The sequence below is a fragment of the Poecile atricapillus genome, chromosome Z (assembly GCF_030490865.1).
Source record: "Poecile atricapillus isolate bPoeAtr1 chromosome Z, bPoeAtr1.hap1, whole genome shotgun sequence".
NCBI classification, from domain to species: Eukaryota; Metazoa; Chordata; class Aves; order Passeriformes; family Paridae; genus Poecile; species Poecile atricapillus.
The window spans coordinates 137,320,781-137,340,598 of record NC_081289.1 but is presented as its reverse complement, the minus strand read 5'-3'; the positions used below and the strand labels follow the sequence as shown (position 1 = coordinate 137,340,598).

General features: G+C 52.6%; 1 protein-coding gene across 7 annotated transcripts in view; it reads left to right on the top strand.

Annotated features, from left to right (window-relative positions):
• Positions 1 to 19,377, top strand: part of CNTFR (ciliary neurotrophic factor receptor) — a 202,549-nt gene extending 183,172 nt beyond the window's left edge. For all 7 annotated transcript variants that reach the window (XM_058827916.1, XM_058827922.1, XM_058827919.1 and 4 more), the window contains 4 exons: positions 4,961 to 5,124; positions 15,572 to 15,752; positions 17,202 to 17,346; positions 18,217 to 19,377. In XM_058827916.1, coding sequence (XP_058683899.1) covers positions 4,961 to 5,124; positions 15,572 to 15,752; positions 17,202 to 17,346; position 18,217 — 491 coding nt within the window. In that variant the 3' untranslated portion in view covers positions 18,218 to 19,377. The remainder of the gene's footprint in view (positions 1 to 4,960; positions 5,125 to 15,571; positions 15,753 to 17,201; positions 17,347 to 18,216) is intronic.
• The last annotated feature ends 441 nt before the right edge of the window (positions 19,378 to 19,818 follow it).

Below are 19,818 nucleotides of genomic sequence, written 5' to 3'. Positions count from 1 at the left end.
TCTCTTCCAGCTCTCTTCTCTGCAGCTGCAATTCAGGACTGTCTCCCTGAGTGGGGAGTGCTGGATGTGTGGATCTAGCATCCAGTAGGTTTTCTGGGGATCTCAGCTGGCCTGATGAGCTCTCATCTGGGAGATTTTTCTGGGTTTCGCTTTGCTAGATGAAGGGTGGAAAACCTATGGCTCAGGGCAAAGCCGCTGCTTCGGCTCAGTGAGAAAATGCTGAGTGAGAACATTGCAACATCTGCACACATCCTGCTAAAATGAAGAGACAGTGTCAGCCAGGACCTGTGTGATGCTTCTCCTGAAATCCCTGGGCTGTGGTTGTCAGAGCCTGCCTTGTGTTTTCCTGGAGAAAAACATCATACTTTCTGCATGGAGGTTAAAGTGCAGCCACGTAGCCCTGATCTTACGCCCTCCTGGGGACACAGCAACCCAGAGCCAAGGAGAGAGCAGTGCAGGGCAGCAGCTCTCTCTCTCAGCACCATCTGAGCTGGAAGAAGACCCTCTCCTGGGTCAGACCACCCACCCAGCCTGGGCAAGCACAAAAAGACCCCTGGGAAGGAGTGACCTCCTTTGGTTTTGCTTCTTCACTCCTTTTCCATCCCTGGAGCCCCCAGCAGAAAATCCCTTCCCCAGCTGCTCAGAAGATGGTCTCTAATTGAGTGGAAAATGACTGGTACTTTCTTTTGCTGTCCTGAGCCCCTGCCTTGCTGGCAGTCGTGCCGTGCTGGTTATTAACAGCCAGCTGTGAAGGGTCACTCTGCATTGTCATTTTCAATGATGACTGGAAAAGCTTTTCCGGCCCTCTGGCCCCCATCTCCTACCAATGCAGGAGATCCGGACTGCCTTCCTCCTCATCTTGCTCCTGCAAATTATTTTCATAATTGCATCTCCTGCAAAAGTATTGATATTAATACAGGTGAGTGCAAGGGGGTCCTGCAGAGCCAGACGGACATCAGGGCTCCAGCCCCAGGGAGGAGGAGGTGGAAAGGGACTGTGGGGAAGAGGATCTGAAGGCAGAGGAAGATGCCAGGGAGGAGTGAGGTGGTGTGTAAAGAGCTGCCACCTCCTTCGTGATGGCTGGAACAGCATGGGGACATTTTTGGCCCACTAGGATACAACCACACCTTCCTCACTTGTGTTTCAGCCCAAGAGCAGTTTACTGCATCCCCCAGGAAAGCCAGGGCAGCACCAACACACAGCAACACCAGCATCCTGCCTCAGCATCTTTATAGTCATATGATCATGGGGAAAAATATAAGATGCACAGCATTAAAAGGAGGGAGGAAGCATTGGATGGGGCCTTGCAGGTGTGGATACCTTCCTCAAATATGCTGCCTATCCTTTGTGTGACCTTGGGAAGGTCATCTGATCCTTCTGACTCCAGCTCTGGGGCAGTGAAGATGCAGAGCATCCCAGAGAGGCTGCACGATACCCATGTCTGTATGAAATTTGGAGTCTTTGAACACAGGTATACAGTTGCCTAAGCAGAAGGTCAGTTCAATTCATACTACTTAGGGAGGCAGAATTAAATTACCTAGAGTGACATTTGGCTAAGACATGGAGTTTAATATCCCTCTGCTCATGGAAAATGCCAGGGGATATTTAATGGCCGCAAGGGATCCATTTTAGTGCTTGTTGGAGAGACGGGATGCTCCATGCCACAGGGTCTCAGCTGCTTTTCTGAACCACCAGATTCATTTTGAGACATGTCTGACAACAGCCAGGGGCAATGGATAGCTAAAGACTCACAGTTAAACATGAACGTGCAGTGCCTTAAGGAGAAGCTGCTCCCTGATGCTCTTCTTGCACTTCAAGCCCTCACTTAGACGCTGCAGCCAAAAACCAAGTGGGAAGAGCTGTGAGTAGCCTCCTGGCCAAGTCCCCTTCCCAGGAATGTCTGATGATGCTCCCTCAGCTCTGCAGGATAATATTACATCTGGTTTTATAGCCGCTTAACCAGTACTCAGCCTAATGCCCATCATCCATTATTATTATTACTATTACTGCTTTTATTACGTTACTGCCTGCAGGCCCTCAGTGAGGACAGGGCTCTATTATGCTGGTTGATGTACAGCCAGACAGCCCCTGCCTCACCATGTGCAGGCTGAATGGAGGCAGACAAAGGCTGGGGAAGGAGGAGCACTTGTCCCTGTCTGCAGGGTATAAATGACTCCTTCAAGGTCACATAGAAATCAGGAAGCTGGACACAGCCTGTCTCCCCTCAATCCTCATCTGGCCCCTGTGGGACCAGCCCAGGTGTTTCCCGTGGTGAGCACAGCAGGCTGAGGTCTGTCCTAAGAGACACAGATTTGTCCTCTCTGGACTGGTCCCCTCTCCTGGCTGTTGTGTCCCCACTGTCTTGGAAGGATGTTGCAAGTACAGTTTTGGCTTTGTGGTTTTGGAGGGGTTGGCCCTGCTGTGCTCTCTACCCTGGGCAGGAGCCCTGTGGATGGAGGGGGGACACATGAGGAGGTACCAGGGATTTTTGGTTTTCCTGTTAACCTGAAGTGCTGTTTGATGGCTTGTAGCAGCCAGGAACACACACTTGAAGCCAGGGCAGCCTTCCTCAGTGGCCGGCTTTCAGGAGAGGGGCTAGGGGTCACATCCCTGCAAAATGGGCGGGTGACTCCCACCTCAGCATTAGGGCATTTCTTTTTCTGACTTCTTTTAACAGTCGCAGTAGTATTTCTCATTGCTGCCCAAGCCCATTTGCCATGCCCAACTGAATTTAATCGTGCCTTCAGGCTGGCATACTAAAAACCAGGTCCCCTGCATTACCCCAGGGAGTATCCACTGCATCCATCCCCAGCCCAGCACTTTCCTTCCCACTTCCTCGCTGCAGAACTGCAGTTCACAGTCATCTGCATTCGTTCAGCCAAACAGACTTTTGTTTTGCAAACCCATCCTGCTGAGCCAACACTGGATTTATACTTTTCCGTATGTGTTTGGACTCCAAGTCCCTGTCGATGGAAGCTGATGTCCAGCCCCAGCCCTGGGATTCAAAGTGAGTGGAGGAATTGCAGAGCCATCTGGAGTAGCTCAGCTCAGCACAGCCCCAACAAAGCGTTCCTGCTGCCGAGGATAAAGCTGTAAATGGAAAATTGTGCCCCATCCTGCCACAGAGAGGAGTCTATGGGAGCTGGGAGGTGGCTCTAGGCACCCGTGGTCAGATTCACCAGCTGACCAGCCACTGCCAGAGCTCTGGGACCATCCTCTGAGGGTGAAGTGACATTGGGAAGGAGGAAGCTGTCCAGCCCTCCTCGCACCCGCTGTGACAGAGGGAAGGTGATGAAAACCAGGGTGGTGGTGAAGATGTTGGTGATAAAGGACTGCAGCAGGGTGTGTGCCAGGGTGCTGAGCAAGAGGAGGCTGGGGAGAGAGAGGTAGTGGTGGGCTATGTCTTGGGGAAAACAGGTCCCACCAAGGTACTTAGGCTGTGGCTTCAATTCAACACCCTCTCTGCCTCACCTGCAGACAAGAAAGTGTTCTGAAAGCATCACAGGCTGGTTTCCCCTGAGATGAGCAAGAGGTGGCAGTGCAGGGACAGTTGCTGTAATGCCACCATCATTCTGGAGCAGGGGTGGCAGCAAGCAGCTCACATGTGACTCCACTTGCAGCAGACTGGCCACGCATCAGCACCTGATCCCATCTGAGTGAAGGAAAGATGCCCTTCACACATAGGGCAGGGCTGCAGGCAGGCTCAGGTGGTGAGGGAGTGGCTCACTCACTCACCACCACCTCCTTCCTCAATCAGGGTAAGCAAAGCCCCTGTGAGTGAGGGCATCACTTCCCACCCACAGCAGGGAACCCAGGAGTCAGCATGAAGAAGACTTCTGACTGTAGGACAGGAGCTCTGCCAGGCAGAAGGGAGCTCCCCACAGCCCCACCATCCCTCCTCCATCCTTGGGAGGGGAGTCTGATGCTGACATCTTGACAGGTTTATGCACAAGGCAGTCAGAGCCTGAGGACCATTGTTCAGTCCAGAAATGTTCAGGTCAGGAGGGATCCACTTGCCTACGTGTGGACTTGGGAGGGGATTAAGCGCCTTCCAGGACATGAAGACTCATGTGCATTGCTGTTCTTGGAGTGCACAGAGAGCCCTCATCCACCTCTGGCACAGCTGTGTGCCTAGCTCCGTGTGTCCAGCTCCTTCCTGACCATGATTAAAGGATAAGCATGGGCGTACACAAATTTTTTTAGCTTTGCTATTGCAATTGGGAGTTTGAGCTGTCAGGATTTGATCAAACCCTTGGCAAGGAGAAAGGACTGCTCTGCAACAGGCAGCAACATTCATCACGGCCTGTCTGTGAGGAGCTTCTGACACTTTGGAAGTAGCTGCAACATCAAAGCACATTGCGTAGCTCACAGCCAATTAATATTCACCTGCAATACATGTCAGGTAGCAAGAAAATATCCCCATATCCCAAAAGCAGAGCAGGGCAGTGAGAGTGAGAGAGAGAGCTGGGGTGGAAGGTGACCAGGGCAATCCTTCCCCCTTGGTAAGTATGATGTGCCAATGCTTTGAATCCTCAAAACCCCAGCCCTAAACCCAAGGGCCAAACTCTGCCACATTACTGTGAGGTAAGCAGGCTAGAATGTGTGTCAGACTCACAGAAATCAGCAGTTGCAAGGGAAGTGCAAGATTTTGGCTTGGTGGGCTCATCCCAATCCAATTAGCTTTGTGTAGGAGGGATGCTCTCTGCCTTGGCCCAGTTGTTTCCATGTGTCTGCAGTGCTGTCACCTCCTGAATGGTGGTATTTTGATCCAGGACAGCCATGACCACTGACCTGGACAACAAAAGGTGATTTGCATCTAATTAGTTTGGGAAAAGGATGCATGTTGGCTGCTCCTCTTGGAAAGCACATGGTGCAAAGCCCAGCCAGCTTTGCCAAGGGGTATAAAGGAAGTATGCCACATGCAAACATTTGCCAACCACCCTCTTTTCTTTTCTTCCAGTAAAGCCAGACCCTCCAGAGAGTGTGGTGGCCAAACCTGTGCCAAATAACCCTCGAAGACTGGAGGTATCATGGCAAAACCCCTCATCGTGGCCTGACCCTGAGTCTTTCCCACTGAAGTTCTTCCTGCGGTATCGGCCTCTCATCCTGGACCAGTGGCAACATGTGAGTGATGCTGCCCTGCCTGGGATGCAAGGGAGAGGGGGCAGCTGGTGGCTGGGAACAAGCTGCATTATAAAAAAGCATTCAGGGACAAAAAAAGATGTATATTTACTGCCCAGGCAACCTGGACCCCGTTCCTCTCCTTCTCTTTCTCGTTGCTTTTCTCCTCCTCTCTATCTTTCTTGTAGCTCACATTCTGCCCACAAATGGCTCTGCAGCCTCTCCCTGCTCCACGTTTTCATCCTTGGCCCCTATCTACTCTCCATACATATGTTCTATATAAAACTTGCCAACGAGATGTAAAAGGCATTTAAAGTATAAATGTCACCACATTTAAATGCGCCTCTGCCACATTTAGATTTTGAACTGGAGATAAAATACCGCTCACCATAACTCAGAGCACAGTCACCGAGCAATTGCTGCGATGTTATCGTATTTCTTACTTTTATTTCTTGTTTCCTTAAAAAAAATTGTCAGTGAAATCCTTGGCAGCCTGGAGGACAGATTTCATTTGTTACTGCAGGACGATAACAACCAGGATTTGATTTTTTTTTTTTTTTTTTTTTTTTTTTTTTTTATTTTTTTTTACCCTCTGTGTGCTGCTTGTATGCTCAGGTTGTGTAGGAAAGCATCCTGTGGCTGGAGAGGAGGTGCTGCTACTCTGGCATAGCTTGTCCAGCATCCTTTCTGTGCCCAAGCTGGGCCAGCTGAAAGCCACTTAGGTGCTTTGCTTGATAAACAATTGTGCTAAAAAAACACAAAAGTCAAATTAGAGGCAGCACTGGGTCTCTGGGAACCTACATCAGACAGTCAAGTGGGATTTTCTTCCAGCCAGCACTTTCTGGGGAGAGGAATATGTGGGAGAGTGGATGGGAGGCTTTGCTCATGGCTCTACAAGGTGTCTTGGTCACTTTTTGCGTTTGCTTGTGTTTTTTGATGAGGCAGCACCACAGCTTATGTTTCAGATTGCAGCATTTGCGGACGGCTCTGAAAGTTAGAGGGTTTTCCTGCTTGTCTCTTTGCCCTTTGTTTCTTCCCTAGTAGTGGGAGAGCACCTGTGGAGGATCCAGAGAGGTTAGAAGGCATAGGTGGAGTTTGGGTATTAGTTTTCTGTAGGGTTTTTTTTTTTTTCTATTCAGGGCAGAAATGCTCAAACTGTAGAAGCCGTGTAAAAAGGGGAAGATTTAGTGGAAACTTCCAAACACAACATTTATTATTTTTTTTTTTTTCCCCAAGGTGTGCAATTGTTGTGGAAAAAGCGGATGGTTTTGCCCTGCCACAGACCACATGCAGCCAAATACCCTGGTTTGCACCCAGAAACGGTGGGGTAGTTACTGAGCTACCTCCTACACCCTCGGAGCAGCAGGTCCCTCCATCACTGGGTGTGGGGCACCATAATGGCAGAGTCAAGCCATGGCAGTCCCATCTGGCAGAGCCCTGAGGGGTGGTGTGTCCTCCCCATCAGTGCCCTCAGGCAGGCAGTGATGGTGGGAAATACATGGAGGTGTTGGTGATACTGGTGGTCACTGGTTTCCTAGTTGGAAAAAGCAGGTCTTGTGCAGTAAAAACCCAACTCCTTCTATATAAAAATACCCTGAGGTGCAAAGAGAGCTCAAGGTACTAGCTCTCCTGCTGGGTACAAGGATTGCTGGGAAGAGTTCATCTCCCAGCATTTCAGGAAGGTGCAGCAGTGCTGGGTACTGCTTTTAATCAATATCCCTTTGCAAGAGACATGTTCCTCATCACTGACTGATGGAGAAGAGTGTTTGGGGAATAATTTGCTCGGTGAGAAAGTGCAAGCATTCCGTGAGTGAGGTGCCAGCCTTGTTTTCTGACTCCCTGCCCTGCTGGCTGGGTAATGAAAAATCTGATTTGTGGATGATTTGAGGAAAACTGCCACTATTCATCAGATGAATTATTTGCTAAGCCTAATTCAATCGTTTCCCAAACACCAGAGGAAGGCAGCGCTGCAGCAGCTGGAGCTGCTCTGACCCCAGACCCCATTGGCACATTCTATCTGTTTAGCCCAAATGCAGATGTTTGTACCTAAAATTAACCCCCACCAATGTCAGCATGCTTGGAGCATGCCCAAGCCTGCCTGCATTCTTTGTTTATCTTATTACTTTGTTGTCATTTTGGAGGGTGTCCCTATTCCCCCAATTTGAGATAGAAAAGGGAAGGACATGGTTTGGTAGGTCCAAGTCTAGCTCATCTATCCCTCTTGGCTTGCGGTGGCGGTGTTGGGTCTCAGCTCCAAGGGACAAGTGCCCTGGGAAAGGATCAGGTGGTGACACATGCCACGCTTGCAGGAGGGTGTCTTAATTCTGGTGGAGGTGCAGGTCTCCTGCCTCAAGCTGCCCCCCATCTTGGCTCTGGCTGTTGGCACAGAGAAGCCCTTGCTTTTTATGCCCACACAACCTGCACACTGACAATGGGGCAGCTTGGAGCTCGGTAGGGAGAGGAGAAGTCCCTGCCAGCGGCCAGGAGGAGTTGGGTAACCTCATATTCTGGCACGTCCCTGTCTGCCCAAGGTCCACAGGCTGAGCTGTGCCCCTGCCTCCTCATGGCAGCCCACCTCTACAGCAGCTGTTGGTTTCCAGCAGGTACTTGGCAGCCCTGTGGGAAGCCCAGCATCCCTGCAGGAGAAAACCCACAAAGGAGCATCAGAGGCTGCCCAGAGATAGAATATCCATGCAGGACCTGCTCACACGTGGTGTTTCTTGGCAGAAGAAGCAGCTCCTCTTTCACCCCTCCACCTCCCGTTATCTTTGCAGGGTCTGATTTATGCACAGCACCTCGGCAGGCAGGACCGAATGAGCACTAATAGGATCAGATGGATGTCGAGCTGTCAAATACCATAGGGCCTGATTCAATCAGCATCTGCTTTCTTCCAGGCTCTTCCTTTCAGGATTTTAATAATGCCAGGGCTTGGCACCAGAAGATGAAGCCATCCATGACGGGAGCAGTGGATCTTATCGAGACCACCACTGTGTGAGCTGGCCATAAATGCAGCTTCCCGTCCTCCAGAGAAAGTCTGGTGATGCCTGGCCCAAGCATCCCACACTATGAAGCAATCTCTAGGGAGAACACCCTCTTCCCCTTCCCAGCGCTTTGCAAATTGGGTTTGAGCCCCAGCGTGCCATTTGCAAACCCTTTCCCCTGCTCAGCAGCACCTTTCCACCCAGACCACTTAGGAGCTCTCATGTTGAGGTTTGCTCTGGGAATTACAGTAAAGTGCTCTGGGAATTATTATCATGGAGGGATGATGATGATGAGGAGGATGAGTTTCCACATGGGTATGCAGGTATGCTGGATTATGCCTCCTCACAGCAGCTCCCTTGAACCTGGGCACAAGCATTTCATAGCTATTGGGGACACAGCCATGTCACATCATGTCACATCATGTGGCCAAAGACTCCCCTCCACCTCAGCAGCGCTGAGCTCACTCTGAAACTCAAGAAACTTTAAAATCACACTCCTCCCTTTCTGGAAGAGGGGCTGGTGGTTTCTCTGCTGCCAGAAGAGAGATGGATATTTGTAGCCTAAACAGGTTTTTTATTCTCTCCTTTTGGCAAAATCTCCCCTTCTGTCTCCTAAATATAAAACATTAAATGTTTAGGGTATCCTTTATTTTTCTCCCGCTTTTAAGTTTGTAATTCAAGCCAGATTAGCGTGGTTTCCTCTTCTGTTTTATAGCCCCATCCTGGCCCCAAGCGAGCTCTCCTAATGCTCTCAGATGTTCCTCTAATGGCTTACCTAGGCTGGAACTGATAGCCTTTCCTAATGGACTGCTAATAGCCTGTTTCTGGTTTTACAGGCTCCTTCAGTTCACTCGCAGCAGCAGCAGCGATCGCCGCACTCACACATGCGATCTCCCTGCGAGCACATCTGCACGCTCGCCCCTCCGTGCGGGCGGGTGGCCACACACCCTCCTCAGCATCTCTGGGGAGCCATGGACAGCTCTTGCAGCCACTTTGCTCCCTTCCCATGGCATTTTCTGGAGCAGGATCCGCCCCCTCCCCCCCGCCCCTTTCGCAGTTTTTTGGAGGGAGATCACGTGCGCTGAGCCCTTGCCAGCTCGATGCACATCCCAGGAATGTGGCGAGGCTCATGAAGGTATTTCTTATGCAGCGTCAGAGCTGGTGGCCAGACCGAGGGAGGATTTCCTACTGTGGGTTGCCAGCAATTTGCAGATGCCGTCGCGAAGTCTAATTGAACCCATTGGCCGCGCTGACAACATGAAATGTTAACGAACCGTGAGGCGGGCTGCGCCTCAGATCTTGAGATTTGCAGTAAAAGGTCATGAGATATTTAAAGCTAATAATGTGGCTGGGTTCTCTCCTTCCTCTTCTGCGTTGGAAGCATTAGGGGCATGTTCGTGAGCATTTGCGAGGGCTGGAAGCGTCCTTCTCTGGAAGTGCAAGTAGAAGTGCTCCCACCATCACAGGATTTTAGGAATTTGGACAAAAAAAAACAAACCAACAAACCCACACAGACATCTGTGCTTGCTCTGATCTGGGAAAATGATGGGGTTTGGGGTACAGGCTTGAAAAGTTTGTCAAATTGCCAAATACTTAGTGTTGGGTTTGTTGGTGCAAGGATGGCATTGTCCTCTGGGCTGACCTCCCTCATCAATGTTGGAACTGGCTGCCAGGGCAGGCTCAGGCTTGTCTCCCAGGGCAAAGCAACATTTTTTGGTCAGAGAAGTGAATCTCACATGCTGTCTCTGGAAGTTCCTGCCTCGGAACAGCCTGATACAGTCTGAAAGTGTGAACTAATGCATATATCCTGTCTGTGATGGGCAAGGAGAGGGATGGAGCAAGCTGGGTGGGAAGGCAATTAGTGCCACTGCCTGCCACAGCAGCGTCCCTGCCGGCACGGTGGCAATGTCACTTTGCAGCAGGAGTGCCTCTTTGTGCCCATTCGCATCCCCCTGTGCCTCTGCTGCTTTTCCTGCACTCCCCCTCTTTTCAAGGCAATCTTGGCAGGGAGGTCACCCTGAGCAAGCTGGGTTACAACTTCACGCCTGGTAGCTTTTATTGCAGCATTTCTCTCCTCCTGGCTGCAAAGTCAGTGATTAAAAAAGAAGGGGGAAAAATCCGAAGAATTAATAGATGGGAGCAAAATATGGAGTCTGTAATAGTGTTTCTTGCTGCTCAGCATGGGGCAGGCAGGGCTGGAGCAGAGAGTTTCTCAGAGGAGGGTAGGGATGGGAAATGCCCAGAAATAACCTTTTCTGGGATAGAGCAGGTTCAGGACCCTTGGCTGGCATTGCCTGGGTGCTCTCAGCCCCCTTGGGAACTGCTGGTGACCTAAAAGTACTGAGCAGCTGGCAGCTGTAAAGGTGGCACAAAGCAGCAGGGCACTCAGGGCGTGCATGTCCCACCTGCATGCTCACACAGCTACAAGCAGGTAGGAAGGTGCTGGCAAGCCTAACTTTCCCTGCCCACATGCAGACCACACTGGGCAGGTGTCTGTGCTCTGCCATGCCCATGCACAAGCTGCTTTCACCCCCAGCCCACTGCATCAGGATGGTGGAGGCATCTGCAGGCAGCCTATGCCAGTGCAGACCAGGTTAGAGTTGCTGCTGAGTGCCCTCAGCACCCCTGCACCCATCTTCCCCATAGCCACAAGCAAAAGCAACCTCTGACAGCATGTCTGGAGAAAGTTTCCTGTTACCTTGTTTTCCTGTTACAGCCCCTGCTTTCAAAGATGGTCTTTATTTTGAGCCAGAAGGGATCCATTCAGCTGCACCTGGTGTGGCACAGCCCAGGCTGCAGAGGAGCCCTGTGATAGCTCATCCTCCCAAACCCACAGCAGGGCTGGGCTCTGTGCAGCACCACAGCAACCTTTTGAGGAGGGGGTGACAGCAGAGAGCACAGCTCAGGCCTTGCTGGAGTGGCTTTTCCACTACCCACCTGGCAAAGAATAAGAGGGGGGCATTCATTTTCCCCAACTTTCAGTCATTCCAGAGTCCAGGTAGAAAGTTGTGTCTGGGCTTATACCAACTGATTCTTGCAGCTCTGTGGAAGGAGGAGGTATTAGGGGGTACCTTTGTTAGCAATCACTGTCAGACATACTTGCTCTCCAGGCAAATATATTCCCTTTTTCAAAGGGAAAAAGCAAAACGTTTCTTTTCCACATGGCATCATCTTTTCTCAAGCTGCACTGGCCGTTTGCAGTGACCCTCCTGAACTTCCCAGTGGTGGGGCAGTTTGCTTGGGGATTACTTTTTCTTTTGGTTTATTCTGTTCCTCAGCACAGGTGGAAACCCTGCTGGGATCCCCCTGCACTTGCAGGGACTGAAGGCACCTGAAACAGCAGCTGTTTGTGTAGCTGAGTCCCTGCAAAGCTCCTGGCAGCCCAGTGGCAGGATCTGGCCCATGCTGTGGGGAAAAGTGGTTGTGAAATAGAGCTCACTGGGGTGTCCCCATCCCAATCCAGTTCCAATTTCCCCCATCATCCAGTATAATTCAAGTAGCATCCAGAGGACAAGGTTGCAAGGATGCCAGATGTTTGGCAGAGCCAGGTTATGCTCATTCCATGTGTGCTGTGGGTAGCAAAGGCTGTGTGAGCACATCAACTTCACCTTGCAGTAGCCAGGGAGGGTGCTCCTTTTATTCTGGGGAAGACAGACTCAGCTAGGCTTGATACAGCACCTGGGACAGGTGTGTGTTCACTGTCCTGTCACAACACAGACACAGTGCAGCCCTGCCTTGAGACAGAGAGGTGCCAGTCCTCATCCCCATACTGCTGGTGGAGCACCCCCTCCCCACTCTAGGAGCTGCACTGGAAAGCAGGAGGTGTCCAGGAATGGAAAACAGAGCCACTGTCACCACAAGGGAGCCAGCAAACACATTTTCATGTGGGATGCAGAAAGGGAGGCATCTGGTCCCCTCTTCTCCCCCTGCACCGCCTTTCAACACACACCAGCCCCCTGCCCAGCTGTTGGGGTGGGGGTTTCTTCCCTGCCCCACTGCCCCATCCCCTTCTGAAGGCCATCAGGGCTTCAGACCTGCCCGTGTTCACCCTGTGCACAGGTAATTGCTACCTGGTCACCCTGGACCTGGAGCAGAGCCTGGGTGGTAACAAAGCACAGTGACCTTTTTACAGCCAGGGCACCCTGGCAGGGTGGGCTGGGGGCCATGGGAGCAGGGTGAGGGGACCTCAGAGGGGACAGTGGCTTTCCTTAACTCCTGCTGTGCCGAGCACCATGAGGCAAGGACATCAATCAGTCTGCAGGCAGGGACTGGAAGGAGGGCATGCACGGGTGTTGGGGTGTATGGCTGCTGTGGATGTCCCCGGGACTCCAGCACATGTGCAGGGGGGACCAGCATGGACAGGGGGAAAGCCAAGTGGCGAGCAGTCCTCCCCTCAGCCTGCCCTCAGTGTCTGTCTCTATCCCATCAATGTGGCGCTGGCCCATGTGCTCATCCTGGCACTTGGGACTGTGGGTGGGCACTCGGCAGCTCCATCATCTTTCCAAGCAGGAATGTGGGGGTATGTGACCATGGCAGGGAATGGGATCCCAGCCCATGCTGTCCTCAGCAAGCTGTCATCTGAATTACTGTGTTCAAGGGCTTTTATTCATTTCTCTTTCTCTCTCTTTTCTTTTTCTTTCTTTTTTTTTTTTTTTTTTTTTTTTCAATGCTGATAGCTCTGCATTGCACTGGCTACTGATCCCTCATTAATCTGGGCAGCACTTCACACAGCCAGTTGGAGTGACTTTTGGCAGGTGCACAAAGGCAGGCAGCGACACACAAACCCCCACCCTGGCAAAAAAAATTACCATGCACAGCCTTCCTCCAGCTTTTGTCTCTGTGGCGAGGACATGGATTAAGGAATTTCTGCCTCTGCCTTTGATGCTGTGTGTCCACCCGTACTCCCACAGCCTGTTCAGTGTGTCTTCCCCCAGTTCTGTCTCTCCCTGTCAGTGTCCAGTTGGACCCAATCCCTTTGTGCTTTCCCATTTGTTGTGGCACTTCTGTGCTGGGCCATGATCATCCACCCAGTGGCTTTCTCCCCACCATGATGAATGCTGGATATGTCCCTGGCTGTCCAGCTCAGAAGTTCTGCATCCAGAGGTTGTATGTGTGGGAAGAGATGGATGATACCATCTATGCTTTCTCTTTTTGACTGTGGGGTAAAGCAGAGCTTAGGGCAACGTCTTCCCAGGTCCTACAAGAAGGGACAATCTGGGTCCTGGGGGGACACTCCCCCTGCCCAGGCAAGGCACAGATTTAACTCCATTGTGCCTGTGACACCCCACCTACACACACTCAACTGCTGATTTTTTGTCGGTGGGAAGAGGCCGGAATTGCTCCCAAGGGAAAGCTGGGATGGATTTTGGGATGGAGAAAATGCTGATGGGAAAGCAGCCCTGCCAGGTCATCAAGACCTAAGTAGGGTTGGCCTGCCTGTATCCTGCTTGGTGCAGGTCCCAGGGAGGAGCCAGGGGGTTCAGAGCATGCTGGAAGTCTTGGACAGAGTCATAAGCCCAGCATCTTTCAGAGCCCTGTCCTCATTCTTCAATTCCAAACCATACCCCAGCCAGCACAGAGCAAGTCAAGTCAGCAGAGTTGGCAGCTCACCCTGTGAGGTTTCATTTCATTTAATTATCATTAGGAATTAATTTAACTTGATTCCCTTGGCATTGCCATCCACATTGGTGGATGCCACCAAAGAGCTCCCAAGGTTTGGGTGGCAGAGAGAGCTTCACTGTGCCACTACAGGGAGGTGAGGTGACCTGCCTAGCAGACCTGATGATTCACAACCTGGTGGCTCTCCTGCCTATGCACCCTGAGGTGCCTGGGCTCCCAGTGGCTGTGAGGGAGACCAATCAGGCCTGCATCCAGGTGTGCTCCAGATGTAGGGCTCAGGGCTGGCAGGAGCAGCTGGGAGTGCGGAGCTCAAGGGCTCTGATGTTCTGGGCAGAAGGCTGGAAGTGAGAATAGGGAAGGAAAGGCTTTCACTTGGACAAGAAAGCAAAAATGCCCCCTCCTGTTAGGAATCCCCCAGAGTGGCAGGAAAAACCTGGAGGGGGCGGCAGCTTTCATGCCAAAGGGATTACATCTATGGCGGGCTGTTGCATGTGCTGCACAGAAGGAAATGGGCTGGTTCTTTCTCAGGGTGGGTTCCTGCTTTTAAGGTACTCCTGCAAGCCATGGGGTGATGGCACTGAACATCTGGTGTGCACACCATCCCTTGGGTATGTACAGCCACACTGCCAGGGCAGCCTCATCCTACAGGTGCATTGGCCTAGGCCTTCCTTCCTTCCTTCCCTCCTTCCCTCCTTCCCTCCCTCCCAGAAGTTTGGATCTTCCTCCTGTCACTGAGCTGTTGCTGCTCCCCAGGACAGTGTGATTCTATGCCTGACTTTCTCCTGGGTGCCTGGGGAGATTTGAAGGACAACACACGTGTAGCACCATGAAGCTGCCCCCACCCACGATGTGATGCTCGAGCCCCTGGCAGACGGGCTGTGTCTGTCCCACACCACCCCTCATCCTGCAGCATTTATTAGAAATGTGTCTGGGCAGGGTGCAGGGCAGACAAGGGATGCCCTGTGTGCCCCCCTTGCCACACACAGTAGCACAGAGGGGGACTCAAGTGGGCAGCAGGTTGGTCCTCAGTCTCAGAGATGGCGAGGAGGGCAGTGTCCCACTTAGCCTCTCCCAGATGCTCCTGCCCTGGTCATTTGGATGCTGAGCCCTCCCCCTCTGTCAGCCACATGTTTGCTCACCGGGATCTGTGCCATCGGGGTGCATTTCTGCTGAGCACCTGCATCCCTCTGTCCTGGAGCCAAGCTCCAAATGGAACCGAGATCCCTTGGAGGGTTAAATGGGGTTAAATCATTGCACTTTGCAGCACAAAGGACGGCAGGATCTTCTATGTCTCAGACAGCAGTGACAGAGGGACAGAGGGAATAGTTTCTAGGAAAGATGTATGGACACAACTTGATACTTATCCAAGGGCCCAGCTGGAGGGATGCAAGCCAAAACAACGGGATGCCAGCAGGCACGGGATCAGGCTGGCCAGAGGTGTTGCTGGCAGGGAAGCCTCCTCCCAGCACTGTCAGTGGTGCCCTGAAAGCGCATTGCACACCCCACCCACTGCCTGCAATATCTGACTCCCAGCTGCCCTAACATGTCCGAGGGAGCCCGCACACACATCTGCTAGTTTCTGGTGACCTCTAGAGGAAGCTGCTCCACTCTGACGCCGTGAATCTGGGAGTGGAACCAAGTCTTTAGACCTTCAGTGTAGCTGCAACTGGAGCATCTCCCTCCCCTTCCATCCCTGTCCTGGGCTTGTGCCTCTGCCCACAACGCCCCAGTATTTCCAAAAGTGCTGAAAAAGTCTTGTTAATATCGTTTAGCCAAGCTAAATATACTGATTGCCTTACACCTCCGGCCGGCTCCTCTGACCACCCTCCTCTCCCTGCTGCTGCCCCCAGGTCGAGCTGTCGGATGGGACATCGCACACCATCACGGACGCTTACGCTGGCAAGGAATACATCATCCAGGTGGCAGCCAAAGACAACGACATTGGCACGTGGAGTGACTGGAGTGTGGCTGTTCATGCCACCCCCTGGACAGAGGAGCCCAAGCATCTCACCACGGAGGCCCAGATCACAGGTAAAAGCCCCCTCCCAGTACAAACAGGCTTCACTCAGAAGGAGCCAAGGACTCTGGGCTGAGGGATCTCCTCTTTGGCTCCATGCAAGTTTTGTCCATAGCCCCCAAACCCCTGGAGCTGCACTGTGGCCCTGTCAGCAGGTGCACCCATGGGCTGAAGAATGCTAACTCAGCTCACCTGGGTCCAGCATCCTTCTCACCAGGATACTTGAGGCAGGACAGTGAGGCTGGCCACTGTGTTGTTGTGGTTGTTGTGGTTGTGGTTGTTGCTCCTTAGAGTGCTGTCTTCCTCCAGCCCTCCCTCCCATCTCCAGTTCTACCCCCTCCCACACCTCTGACCCTTCACAATGGCTCAAAGGGATGCCAACTCAAAATAAAAGCCACCAAGTTAACAAGTCTCTATTTTTAGGAAGGAGCTGGGACTGTGTCCAAATGGGTGTTATCAGCCCATCGTTTCCCAGAAAGGATGGAGCAGACCCTGCACTGATTTCCTTGACTGCTATGCAGAGAAACCCCCTGTTTTCAAAACAGCACCTGGTAGAGCACCTGGATATTCAGGCAGCAGCGGGGATTTGCATCCCCCCCACCATTCCCAGGTGGATAAACGCCCACAAGGAGTGCTGGAACACCTTGCAGCAGCACTGCCAGTGTTTTGGTTTTGCTTCTATTCCCACCTGCGTTGTGGTAAATGCACCCCTTCCAGTGTCACCCTCTCACTCCATGTGCAGGCACGTCCCTCACACACACGTCCCTCACGTTCCTGGCACACACATCCCTGAACGTGCAGCCTAGTGCAGCCAGGCAGGGCTGATGTGGGACACTCCAGTTCCAGCTGAGCCTCACTGTGACACCTCAATAGAATCTGAAAGATGCTGAGACAGACCCTGTGGTCCCCAGTCAGCCCAGACAGTCTGGCCAGGGATGTGCTGAGTCCATCTGGATGTGGCCAAAGCTGCCCCAGCCTGACTGGCCATCCAAGCACTCCCTGCAGTCCTGCAGCCCTCTGCAGGCATAGACAATCCATCTGGTTCAGTACAGAGCAGGACAAACCCTGTGAGCCAGCCCAGCAGATGCAGCCTGACGTGTCTGGCGTGTTCTGTGGGCGAGGGATGCTCTCGGCTGAGCCCTAGTGGCTCATTGGAACTTCTTAGCTAAAATTCCTACAGAGCTGGTGCATAGGGGAGTGGTTCAGCTGGTCAGGATGGGGATGAAAAGGATGCCCAGCTCTGCCTGACGGCAGAAACTTCTCCAAGCAGTAGTCCACTGTCACAGCCAGGAAAGTCTCATGGATCATCCCAGCCCTCCACCTCAGCCCTAGTGTGGTATAGCGCTGAAAAGGGCATTTTGGGGCTGGGTCCTATCCACACCGTCAGGGGAGCAGGGCTGCTCCTATTGGATGAATTCCAGGGCATCCCAGCTCGACTCACCATCCACTCTCCTTCCTTGCAGAGACAACAAGTGCTAGCACCTCCTCTTTCATGGCACCACCCACCACCAAGATCTGTGACAAGGGAGCCGTGGTGGGCAGCGGGGCCATGGCAGTGTGTTGGACAGCTGGACTGGTCGTGGCTGCCTATAGTGTCCTCTTTATTTAGTGAGTATCTCCCAAATCAGAGGTGTCAAAGTCAGGAGGTGGGTACTGGGCTGGGGCAGGGATATGGGGACCCTTTGAGCTCTAATGTGGTTGGTAAGTGGATGCTCCAGCCAGACTGTGGGTGAAGGGCATTGAGAACAAGTTGTTCGGGGTTTTTTTCAGTTTTGTAAATGCACCAAATCTGACTGCTTTTCCAGATGGATATTCAGCTGAAAATGGCCTTTCAAGCAAAGCTGGGAAAATGGTCGGTCTTTGATGTCTTGTTCTCAGCAGCCCTCTCCCATCCTCTCTGCTGATGTTTTTAAGAGGCAAAGAAAACACTTGGAAATCTAAGGCCTTTGCTTAGTGATGAAAGAAAAATTGTCCGAGATCAACAAATTCAGATTGCATCTCAAAAATGTCCTTAATTTGGCTTAGAACAGAGCTAGCAGCCTGGAGAGCTACAAAATGCCCCTCTCCTGTACAGACCAGGGCTGCTGTCTCATGGGTGTCACACCCAAATGTCCTTTTACTGTCCTCATATTGCCCAAGAGCAGGGATGGATCCTGGAAGCAGTGATCACTTTTGGGAGATAAAGGATATGCCACCCATCCTTTGGTGCCCAAAGAGAAACCCCTTGTGGGCACAAGGTTCTTTGCTGCCCTCTGACAGTGTCACCTCATGTGTGACACTACTGGTGGCATCAGGAGAGGTGGTGGCATGCAGCCAGGGGAGGCAGCCCTGGGAGGAGGAGGTGGAAATTATGTGTTTGGCTACCTGGGTGAATTTCCCTTATGGAAAAAGGCCAAATTCTGCCTGGTATGTCCCACCAGTGACTGGGCACAGCTGAGTTCGGTGCAAGACCGTGACCTTTCTGCTCCCTGCTTGCAGATCTCCATCTGTCCATCCACCGCAGCCCAGCGCAGCCGCCTCCCCACCGCCCACCGCCGCCCCCGCCGCCCCGCTCCAGGGTTGAGTCTCTTAGCTCTTCGATTTTGCACACATTGAGGACGTATCACGCTTCTCGCCGTCACTTCGGAGGAGGACAGAGCCGCTGCCGTCCCCTGGGGAGCCGCAAAATCCTCTCCCAGCCCCGGAGTGAGGAGACACATCTCCGTGCCCCTTTCCTCAGCAAAGTGAAGCGAGCCCGGGCCCCGCGCCGCAGCTGAGGGCCCCACTCATACAGCTAAACCCCCCCACGCCAAAGACGTGCCCGCCGCCCCTGCGGCAGCGCACCGAGAAAAGGGGATATGAAAACGGGGGGGTGGTGAGGGGAATGATGCTCCAAGCTGTGTACCCCCTTATGGCAAAAGGGGGTCCCCCAAGGACTGGACTCGCTCCCCTGAGCTCTCGACCATGTGGCGAAGCTGGAGGGGTGCACGGATCGGGGCGGGGGGTTCTTGGTCCCCTCCAAGGGGGTGGTGGAGGGGGGAGCTGGTGGCTTTCACCAGACTGGGGAGCAGGGAGCTGGCAGGGTTTTAATGGAACAAAAAAAGGAAGTGAAACACCGATAAAACCCTCCTGCCCCTTGCTGAGCACCTGGGAGAGCTGTCCCTCCACCTCCCTCTCCACAGCACCCTGCAGGAGCCTTCGCCACCCCCAACCCCACCCCAACATCACCCCCAAACTTTTAACCATGTTGGATACAGGGAATCACCCCCATTGATGTCTTTGTCTCATTCTCCAACAAAAGCAGAATAGCTCTGCTGTTGCCTTTAGAGCTGGAGCCCTGCAGACCTGTGCCCCGCTGTCCCCCGCTGTCCCTGGCTGTCCCCAGATGTCCCCATGCCTGCTCTGCTCTCCTCCCCATCCTGCCCGAAGTCCTGTTTTGTAAAGACACCTCCTCTTGGCCCTGCCTGGACCCAAGCGCAGTATTTAATACCGTACGTCCTAGTATTCCCACTGTTGACATGCTGTATTTGAATTTTTTATAGATGTATATATATAAAAAAAAAAAAAAGAATCAAAAAAAAAGTAATAGAGGGGATAAAACTAAGCTCACAGAGACAACGCACACACGCACACACTCACACGCACCAGGAGAGACTGTCTTCATTAAATGTTCATTTCATGATGACTGGCGGCTCTGGGTGCTATTTCCCTTCCATCTGGAGAGGCTGGTTTTGGCTGCCTGTTTCTGTGCGTGGTGCTGGCTGAGTTGGGGAAGACGTGGGAGCAGCATTGAGGGGAGACACACACACAACCTGGAGCCAGCTCTGGCCTTTGAGACCATAGCACCATCTTCCCAGAGGGGTGGGAGACTCAAAAGCTGGCCTTCAGCATGTCCAGAGAAGGTGCAAGGGGGATGCCCAGCCGCTCCTGGGGAGGAAAGGAGGTGGTTGTCACCACCCCATATGACACCTGTGCTGTGACAGGAAGTGCCACATCTCCCCATTCACAGGCCTCGTGTGTCCCCAAACTCTGTCTGCACCCTGACATCTCTCGGGCGGGCAGGGGGATGGAGACCTGCCTGTGCCCCAGCCTGGAGGCTGG